Consider the following 10712-nt stretch of genomic DNA (forward strand, 5'->3'; position numbering starts at 1 on the left):
TTTCTTTTAGTGTCACGATGGGACCTTGTGCGCGCTAAAAGTTCAAAAATCTTCCAATTCACCTGATCTTGTTCTTCCTGTGGGGTACAACCGCCTTGTGTTCAGCCGCTGTGACTCATTAATCGTTGAGATGCGCGAAAATCTCTCACATGTGTGTGGTTTTCCACCGGACAATCGATTTAAGTGTCTTTCGCGCGGGGTTCTGTATAAAGTACTTTACTTGCGAAGGTGCTTATCAGTCAAACCCATAAATACCAATTTTTTTTCTCCTCTCCAACACCGCCTATTGCCCATCCTTCACGTTGCAACCGATAGCACACTCGAGAAGTGAACAACTATAAAATTCACTTTTCGCTTCATCACCTCCAATTGTGTGTTGGAGTTCGGCGAAACGCCTATAAAAGCACCACAACAGGTGATCGCGACTCTCATTCCCACAGAAGTTGTGCTACCTTTTGGATTGTTCGCATTTTTGTATACATTTTATTTAATTTTTCTCGCTCCTATCAGGTTGTTTAAAGTAAATACCGAGAGTGAGAGAGGGAAGAAAATAGATTAATTTTCCTCTCATCTGTGCGGGATTTTCTAACGCATTGACTTTGCGTGTGCGGGAGTGGAAATGTGCGGGTGGTTGAGCATTGTGATCATTTGAGAAAAATCACCACCAAATCCCGCAAAAAAACCCAAAAAAGATCACTCATTGGAAGTGATCGCGCAATAGTGCAAAAAACCAATAAAATAAATTGTGAAAGGACTCACAGTGACTTAAGAAATTAAATTAACGTGCAAAAATGTTAACAGGATGGCGATTGACACTTTCACGGTGTAAGTGATCGTTTTTATTCATCTTTCAAAGTGATCAAGATCTCCTAAAAGTTACTGCAAACTTGGCAAAATCTTTGGGAACTTTTATTGATTCATCCGATTCATCAAATTTATTTTCTTGTGACCTTCTTGGGTGTCTCTCTTGTCTCATTTTGAAGCGAATTAAATATCATTCAATGATTTAGGATCACGTGATTAGTGTGATCAAGCTTTTGCGTATTCAAAGTTAATTTATGTACGCTGATTTTATCTAAAATGCTTGTTTTTCTCATTTGTTTTGGTGTCTTTTGCCACCGAAAAAAATCGCATAAATTTGCCAAGAAAGTTTCTTGGGATTTTCAAGAAATCACGAATTTTTCTATTCGGAACTTTTTTAAGGAAAAAAAATCAAGGAATTAGAGAATGAATCTTTAAAGATTTTTCTTCTTTAAGGAATAGAATAGAAGTTTTCAAAAAGACAAAAGAAATGTGAATAAAATATAAAATTAAAAGCAAGTTAAGAAGTCAAATGAAAAAAGTAGAATTTGTACTTTATGTGGATTTAACAAAAAGTTCCAAAGTTAGCGTAAAGCTTAAAAGCACGATAAAAAGAATTAATGATAGATAACAGTGAATGCTCGTAGTTTTCAACTCTATATAATTGGACAGTCGATGTTTTCCATTTTATTAGGCTCATAAAATGTTTGTTGTATTGTAAAATTAAATTAAGATCCTTCACTTTTGAAAGAAACAAGAATCAAGAAGCTTTTTTTATTCTCATAAGAATCACTTAAAAAAGAGATCTCAAAAATAAGTTTAAAAAAAATCAAACAGAAAAAAATCTCATAATAAAATTAATCTTAATATATGATAGAGAAATGGAAATGAAACACGATTTATATATTCGATAAGAGATTAGAAATTTATTGTTTAAGCTATATGAATTTTTTTTCATAAATTACCGTGAGAGATTGCGCAATCGTGACGATATTCAGTCCTGAGAATTTACAAAATATTACTTTATCTCACATATATAATCTTCCAAGCAAATTATTGCAGAAAGATAAACAAAAGGCACAAATTAAATAACTTGCCGAGTTATTTGATCCGCAATATTTCAAGTTCAAAGATCATAATTGTTATGCTTTTTTTTCTTTGGCTATTATGTGCATGAAAAATCCATACAAACCCGGAGCTTTCACCAGGCGTCCCCATTGCATATTCTGAGATTCGTTGAATTCTATTTTTTACAATTCATTCAAAAGAATCTTTTCTTTCTTTTTGCCGATTGCGTGCAAGTGCAATAATTTTTGTTTATTTGCAATTTTCCATTTCAAACAATATTGTGGGATTTTCTAAACATCACCCAGGGATGACTCAAAGAAAATTTGTTGTGTTATGAAAACCTTTGTGGGGCTTTAATGGCGAAATTTGTCTCAATATTGGAGAATTTTTGTCCCCAAAGAGAAAAGGAAAGTTTTGGAGTAATATATTGTGTGACCTTGTTGAGTTTAAAGAATTCAATTTGAGCCGCGTGCCAATGTTGCAAAAATTCATTAAGAAGAGATTTAAAAATTCCACTTCTTGCGCAACGTGTGTTTGTGGGTGTTTTTTCGGGCTTAAAAGAATTTACAAAGAAGGGGTTCGACAAATTGAATATTTTTTTCACCTTTTTTGTCGTATATGTACCACATTTTTTTCTATTCAAAGTAAAATTCAATGCAGGCGCTCTTGAAGTGTCTCAAAAAAGTAGATTATTGTCTGAATTTAATCACTTTCGCTGTTTCGGCTTTTTTTTCTCTCACCTCACTTCACCTAGCACCTGCAAAAAAGGTAAATTGGCAAAAGAAATTAAATGAAAAAGTGGGCGGGCTCGGTGGGGTGGTAGAAGAAGAAGAAGGGAAAAAAGAGGAAACGCGATGTCTTTTCCGCAAAAGAATTGGGAACAAGATAAACAAAACTAGCCCATTAATCGTCGGCATTCTTGGCACTAATTCAATACAATTGTTTGATTGAAATCTATATGTATTACACACACTATTTGTTCTGCTGGAGAAAACAATGAGATTTTCCACGATGAACTGAAAAGCTCACGCAAATAGAAAAAAAATCTGTGAACGTAATTCTTAATTGTTGGGTACTTTTGAGCTTTATAAATTCAAGGGTATCGTGCAAGTGCGATATGACGAAATCAACCGCGACGCTCTAGACGGCCTCACGATACCTGCCTGAGGGGGAACTAAAAATTAGGGCATAGAAGCATAGAACTAAACAATACCAACATAATATTCTCTTACCTACATAAAACATTTTATCGCTCCCATTTCACCTTCATTCAATTTTTTTTAAAAAAACATTTTGCATTAAAAGCAAATAAAATTTAATTAAATGAAAGAAAAAATGGTTCAAAGAAGCTTTTCGCAGCGCCATAAAAGCTTTTTTTTCGCTATAGCAAGTTTGTGTTGTAATTCGATGATGGCAGACAAAAAGCCCCAATTATATGTAACGCAGAGTGTGAAATTATTTTGCATAATTCACACACTGACTTCTACCACATCGCTGTAGTCTTTTAGCATCCAATCGTTGTGGCCCCAAGAAAGGCTTAATTTGAATTTGGAAACCAGATCACACTGGAAACTCATTTAGTGGTCTCTTTCGCTTATTCAAAAGGCAACTTTTAAATCATCTCTCATTGATGAGAGAGCTTTTGCGGCTTTTTTTGATTATTAATTTTTCACATGCTTGCTGTAAAAGAATTTAAAGGAGTTTATTCACTTTTGGCATGTTTGAGAGATGAAATTAGACTAAATTGATTAAATTTTCTCGCTCAAAATTTGGGAGGAATTTGAAGACAATTTTTCCTTAGGAAAATCATAAATCTTGCCTCTGCTGCTACCTTGTTTTGTATTAACCCTTTCGCGTCCACGTGAAACATGTGCTCCTTTTTTCACGATATTTATTCTATGGATATTCTCAGTCAGAACGTCTTCTTTGGCCTAATTTTCGTGAAAACGCATTTCTAAGTTGGAAAAAAACAATTAAATTAAATAAAATTTGAAAAAATAAAATGTTTCATGCTTTGGTCTACGTATGACCCAATGGACACGAAAGGGTTAAAGAAAATTTATCAGTGCTCTTGTATTAATTCACCCTTAATTGCTATGAAATTAATGAACAGTGACTTCAGAATGTCTCGTATAAATCATCAAAATTTGTCATGAAAGCATAAGAATGAATAAACTCCTTTCTGACAACCAAATAATGCCTTTTTACACAAGAAGAAATTAATATAAAATAATAATTCAAAACTGGATGAATAAAAAGCTCCACAAATGTTTAATTATCCGAGAACTTTAGCTGCAAAAAAAATTCATCAACGATCATCTAGTTTAATCTAGTTTTAATATAGTGTGCAAGCAAATTTATTACATCCTCTCTTACGCTCTTTACCTTTATCTAAGCAGCGGAAATTAATTAGATTTGTAAAGAGACATTTTTAATAGGTTTCAATTGTTTGTCGGATATATTGAATTCCTTAATACAGTCATACCCCGCATAATCAAGTCGAGGTTATACTCTTCTCACCCATTAATTTTAATGCGTAAGAGGAGTATAACCTCGACTTGATTATGCGGGGTAGGACTGTATGGGGAATTTTGTTTAAATTTTAAAGCTCTAAATTTGCCTTTAAAGTTCTTCTTTTTAACAATTTAACAAAAGGAATTTAGCGTACACTTGAAATGAGTCATGAACCGCATAAAACTTCAAATAAAACCCGCGTAGAATCGCGGGATTACCGCTTTTTGCTGAAAGTTTATCTTTTATGGTTTTTAAGCACGTTTTAAATTTTAAATTCGAGAATTGTGAAGTTGCTAAGGAAGAATTTATTTCCTTAAAATGTTTGTCATTTTTTTTACAAAGAATTTAATCTATTATTGAGTAAACTCTGGCAACGGGTGAGCTAATAAAAAAAAGCTTTTAAAACGTATTCATCCCATATTTGCATATTTATTAAACAAATTAATTTATTTGCAGACATTTCAAATTAATTCTTCAAATATTTAAAACATTTATATATTTTTTGTTGTTAGTTTTTCTATCCAATCGCTCTAATTCAAAGTAAATATACTTGATTTCTTGAAAATATTCTACACACAACACCTGAAGGAATTTTTTGTCACCTTTGTGGATTTTATGGATGGCTTGTAAAACAAGATTAAATGACAATTGTTATTTAGCTCAGAAGCAGACAATCCCAAGAATTTCCAAACACTTATTAACTGCATGAGCTTAGAGGCAGAGATATGGGAAGACTTTGGAAAATTTAATACATAATCGCGTTTTATTGATACGGGAGGTGATTGCAGAAGAAGAAAAAAAATCCAATAATAAAACATGAATGAGGTGCGATGGTGTCGATATCTTGTATCTGATCATTTGTTGGGCTGTGTACAACCCAATGATTTATTTGTTTATTGATACTAAATAGTTGGGTGTTAATGGGACAGTGCGAAGAGCCTATTATTTCGCGATATCATCTACTTGTGTTTTTGATAAGCGTGGCAACGAAACAATTTAGTTCAACGTGGGGATTTCCCAACTTTTCTCACATTTCTTTCTTTTTTTTTAACTCCTTTGCAGTTTTTCTCATACCCCAGCGGGTCATTTTGTCCATTATGGGCTTCCTGGCCATTGCAAATGCATACACAATGCGAATTTGCCTCTCTGTGGCCATCACGGAGATGGTAAAGAAGAACTATGAGAATGTAACGGTTGAAGAAGGAGAATACTGCCCAGTACCACCAGGAAGTGGCGATGAAGACGGTGGCGGGGAATTTGAATGGAGTGAGGAACTTCAGGGACTCATCTTGTCTGCCTTCTACTGGGGCTACGTCGTTACGCATGTACCTGGAGGGCTGCTGGCTGAGAAATTTGGTGGGAAGTACACACTCTCGTTGGGAATCTTCTCAACGGCAATCTTCACACTCATCACACCCGTTACCATCGAATGGGGTAAGTTTTGGGATCAAATCTTTTAATCAGAAAATTGTGCTTTTGATCAGAAAATATGAAAAAAAAAGTAATATTCTTCTGTTAAAAGCAGAATTTTCTGATTAAAAACTTAATTTTCTGATCAAAATATGAGACCTTAAGTTTGGGGGGAATTTCTATGGGAAAATGGAGAAAATTTATATTTTATTGTCTTATTATTTCCTCTGAAAAACTATAAATTTGATTAATTAATTTGAGAGGAAAAATTATTGGGAAAAGGCATTAGAAAGAGAATTTAATTAAAAAAGATTTGTACTAATCATTATAATTTATTTGAATATGAATTTATTGCATGAGAAAATATTTTTATAGCTCATAAAAAATAAAAAAAATGATTGAGCCTAAAAATTAGTTTAGCAATTAGTCGAGATTCTAGCTCAACTTGTTCATTTTTATTTTTTTTAAATAATTAGAAAAAAGGCCATCGGTCAATGTTCTTAATAAATTAAAAATTTGTTGCAATTTTTTTTATGATTCTATTATAGCTAAAAATAATGAGCAAAAAATGCTAAGAATCCTTCCTATTTGTGCTCTCTACACAAATAGAACTTCTACCAAATAATTCGGCAAAATAAAAAAGAAGAAACCTTGCTCTAATTTTTTTTCTAGTTTCTTTAAAAAACGATTTTAATCAATGAAATTTTGGGGTCAAACATCAAGTGCTTCAATTTAGAAGATAATCTCTAAAATCTCTTATCTAAATTACAGGTGGATCTACCGCCCTAATCATCCTGAGATTCCTGGAAGGTTTAGGCGAGGGTACAACCTTCCCAGCTCTTTCGGCTCTTCTTGCCCAGTGGATTCCCCTTGGTGAGCGTAGTAAATTGGGGGCACTCGTGTTTGGCGGTGGATTGGTAAGAAAATCATCTTTTGAAGCATCTTCAGTGAAAAAAAGTAAAAATTCTTATCAGCAACATGTGATACTACTCGAAAGAATCAATAATCATCTATCTTGGAAACAAAGCACTAATTTCTCCACTTTGGAGGGACTTGTAGCCCCTTCCTGGATAACAATTAGATTGTACATCGTGATAGCCGTCCAAGAGACTCCCGTGCGGCACGAGATTCAAGTTCAGAATTTCTTCAAATGTTTCAAGCAAAATTGCGGCTGAAAAGTTATTATTTACGACACACGCGATTGCAGCTGATAAGATTTTTATTGTGGCCAATTTATTGGTGATTAGATTCACCCGTGTGGGTGGTAAATAGATGATGGATGAGGTGTCGAAACCATCAGTTAATGTGATTAATTAAAATCATGTTACTGGGCTTGGAAAAGCTTTTATTTTTAAAGATTTTCTTCCTCTTTAGGTGGGAACAATTCTTGGAAATTCCATTTCTGGTCTCCTGCTGCATAATATCGATGGCTGGGCATCTGTCTTTTACTTCTTTGGTGGACTTGGGGTACTCTGGTTTGTGCTCTTTGTAAGTATCAGAAGATTTTTTCTATTAAATTATTCAATGATTGTGGTTTTTTTCTGTAAAATTGTCACATTATTACGGTCACGGTTGAGATTTTTATCAAACTTCTCAAAGAAAATTATTATCAAGAGCCGCTTAACCACATGAATGAAAATTTTATTGTCTATTGAAAGAAAAATGAATCATAAAATGAACTTATCATCATGATTTATGATTTTCTTTAAAAATATTTCGCTTAAAAATCTTTTATTAAATATTTATGTTTTAGGAAACTTAACAAAAAAATCGTTTTCTTTTAAATTTTTAGGTTCTCCTTTGCTACAGCAATCCAGACAGTCATCCTTTCATATCGGACGAGGAGAAGGAGTACCTGAATAAGGAGCTGGGTGGTCTTAAGCGTGATAAAACCCTCCCACCAACTCCATGGCGGGCCATCTTCACAAGTGGCCCCATGTTGGCTCTCATTTGTGCCCAAATTGGTCACGATTGGGGCTTCTTCATCATGGTAACGGATCTCCCGAAATACATGAGCGACGTTCTGAGGTTCTCCATCAAGGAAAATGGCCTCTACTCATCACTGCCCTATGCTCTCATGTGGATTGTAGCCATCCTCACGGGATTCCTCAGTGATTGGCTCATTGCGAGGAAGTTCTTCTCCATTACAGCAGCTAGAAAATGGTTCACGGGTATTGCAGCCGTTGGACCCGCCATCTTTATCGTTGCAGCGTCATATGCTGGATGCGATCGTTTACCCGTTGTCGCACTCTTTACCATTGCCATGGGTATCATGGGTACCTTCTACCCCGGCATGAAGGTTAACCCACTTGATTTGAGTCCCAACTACGCGGGCACCCTGATGGCCATTACAAATGGAATTGGCGCCATTACGGGCATCTTAGCACCTTACGTAGTTGGCGTCATGACGCCCAACAGAAGTATAACAGAATGGCGTCTCGTCTTCTGGATTGCCTTCATAATTTTCGTCGTCACAACGGTGGTTTACTCAATTTGGGCATCAGGCGATGTTCAACCATGGAATACGCCCCATCTCCTGAATAAATCCGTCGAGAATGGTGATGAGGAGGACGAGAAAGTGACTGAGTTGAAGAAAACCAATCATGATTTAACCCTCAAAGAGGAGATGCTAAATAAACCGTACTAGTTAAATTTTCCCCATTATTCAATGAAAATTCACAAAAGTCATTCTGTGAGCACAGAGACATTTAGGTTTAAAGCCAACATGTCGTCGGAACGTTTTATCCGACGCATGAGACGTACATTTTGTATAATTTATAGCTTATTAAGTCCTAATTAAATACTATATAGGATTATTAAGACACTCCAATGCTGCTAATGACGTAAGGAGAGATAGTATTTATAGGCTAGAATATCTCAAGAGATAATTTTCTTCAACGAGATCTCTGTGAGAGTTAAAAAAGTAGAAAATATTCATAATGATAAGCTAAAGATTTTTTATGACTTTACTGGGGGTTTAAGGTTTTGACAATGAAAACTCTTTCATATCAGTTTCTTAACATTCAAGATTAAGAAAGGAGGTTATTCACTGTTGTATGGATTAAATTCTTAATTTGATGGAATAATTGAGACACGGAGAATTTTCTTGTGTAGACGTTCAAAAAAGAATAAGAATTTTTTAATTTTCCTCAATTTGGATCTGGTGGGAAAATCTGCTAAAGATTTCACTAAAAATGTAAAGAATGACGTCACTATTGTGTTTTTTTATCTCTGCATAAAACATGAAAATTCTTAGTAAAAAATCATGAATGAAACATTAGCATAAATCGCATAAATTCTTGAAACTTTGAAAGCAAGGAAAATACACAGATGACGTCATTCTTTATATTTTTATTCAATTTTTGCTGGCTTTTCCAGCTGATTTTAGTGTAAAATGAAAAGTGTTTCTGAGGATTTCTTTTTTTTTCAGATCCTCTACAAGATTAACCGTGTTTTAATTACTTAATCGAATTATGATTATCCACACAATGGTAACTAAACTCCTTTTTTGAGCAAAACCTCTGAAGTATCTCTGATAAAAAGGTCTCAATTTTGAACTTTGTTGACTCCCGGAAGAACTTTTAGAGGTCCACCTCGGATATAAATAAAATGAATTTATTAAATGTAAAACAAGTCGTTAGCATAAATTTAAATAAATTGCTTATGAGGTTTTTCCAAAAATAAGATTGTTATGTGTTTAGAATACTAAATCTTCTTTTCTTTTAGTTTGCAAAGTTCAAAGTTAAAGATTATTTTCAAGAAACAATTTCTTTTAGATAATAGGATTATTTCTTTGAGAATTTTTTTATTTTTATGTTTTTTAAAAAGATTTTTCCATGGATTAACTAAATTCACATAAAATCATATTTTTTTAATACTTTTTTAATGAAGAAATTAAATTCTTTTAAATTCCTTCTATTTTCTGTTCTATACAGCTTTTTGCATTGAAGTAATCATTAAAAAAAACCGAAAATAATTTAAAATTTAACGAATTTATGTTCTGAATAAAAGCTTTTATTGGCTGAATCAATTCTGGTAAAGCTTGCAAGGGATCAAACCATGCTGTAAGATTAATTTTAAAAAATCTGAGCTTATCATTGTACCAACAACCCCATTACATTGTACCATTGCCTTATGCTTAAACCTTTAATCTGTGCTCATTTACCATTTAACGACAAATCGCCACTGTGACGCGAAAAAAAACCAACAAAGACTTAACTTTAAATAAAAAACAAATAAATTCGTACTGACAAAGTCCAATGCGAAAAGCAAAAAAAAGTGTCCTTTATTACAACTTAAAAGCTCAAGGATATGACGTAAATTAGGGAACACAAAAAAGTGTTAATTTTGCTCTGAAATAAATAATTTAATGCTTGTGCATTTATGTAATAAATACATACATAGTTAGGTAGATAGAGGTGATATATAGCGTTGTGCAGCAGTATTAGAAAATTCTATTATTGTATTGTATACAACTCTTGTGTGGAGAAATTGTATATATAACTATAATGAATGAAATATATGTAGGAATTTCTCTCTATTACATATGTGTGTTGTTGCTGAAGCTTTTACAGGGTGGGGGGGGGGGGGGAAGCATCACTGACTACTGTATACAACTACATGAAAAAAAAAACTTCTGCTTGTCAGGGGGCGTGAGAGTTTATGGCGGAGCTGGGGAACAGGACGGGATAGGGGCGATGTGCTTTTTCTACGCCGTGGGAACCATCTGTCTTCCGCACACTCGAACGACGGGAAAGTGTGAGCTGACACGGGTACCAGGCTGCCAGACTTTGTGGGGAGCGCTGCGCTGTTTGGCTCCACATACATTTTTATGCGATATTTTACACGTCCGGAGAGAAAGAAATCAATGGCTGTGTTGGGTACGACGACGACGCTTTGGTGGGGCAAAAGCTCCAGCG

The 10712-nt window shown here is 34.3% G+C and overlaps 1 protein-coding gene across 1 annotated transcript; it reads left to right on the forward strand.

Moving 5' to 3' along the window:
* Positions 1-424: 424 nt before the first annotated feature.
* Positions 425-10336, forward strand: LOC129790551 (putative inorganic phosphate cotransporter). Its single transcript, XM_055828109.1, has 5 exons — positions 425-825; positions 5446-5817; positions 6565-6710; positions 7168-7281; positions 7586-10336. Exons 1-5 carry the CDS (start codon positions 792-794, stop codon positions 8438-8440), a joined length of 1521 nt encoding a protein of 506 aa, XP_055684084.1. The 5' UTR covers positions 425-791; the 3' UTR covers positions 8441-10336.
* Positions 10337-10712: the final 376 nt, after the last annotated feature.

Source organism: Lutzomyia longipalpis, chromosome 2 (assembly GCF_024334085.1).
Source record: "Lutzomyia longipalpis isolate SR_M1_2022 chromosome 2, ASM2433408v1".
NCBI lineage: Eukaryota > Metazoa > Arthropoda > Insecta > Diptera > Psychodidae > Lutzomyia > Lutzomyia longipalpis.

What these genes read in the sequence shown, in the direction of transcription:
- LOC129790551 (XM_055828109.1), top strand. Translation starts at nt 792, where the DNA reads ATGTTAACAGGATGGCGATTGACACTTTCACGGT. An exon ending in ACCCGTTACCATCGAATGGG is followed by an intron (nt 5,818 to 6,564) that starts GTAAGTTTTGGG and finishes TCTAAATTACAG; the next exon opens with GTGGATCTACCGCCCTAATC. An exon ending in TCGTGTTTGGCGGTGGATTG is followed by an intron (nt 6,711 to 7,167) that starts GTAAGAAAATCA and finishes CTTCCTCTTTAG; the next exon opens with GTGGGAACAATTCTTGGAAA.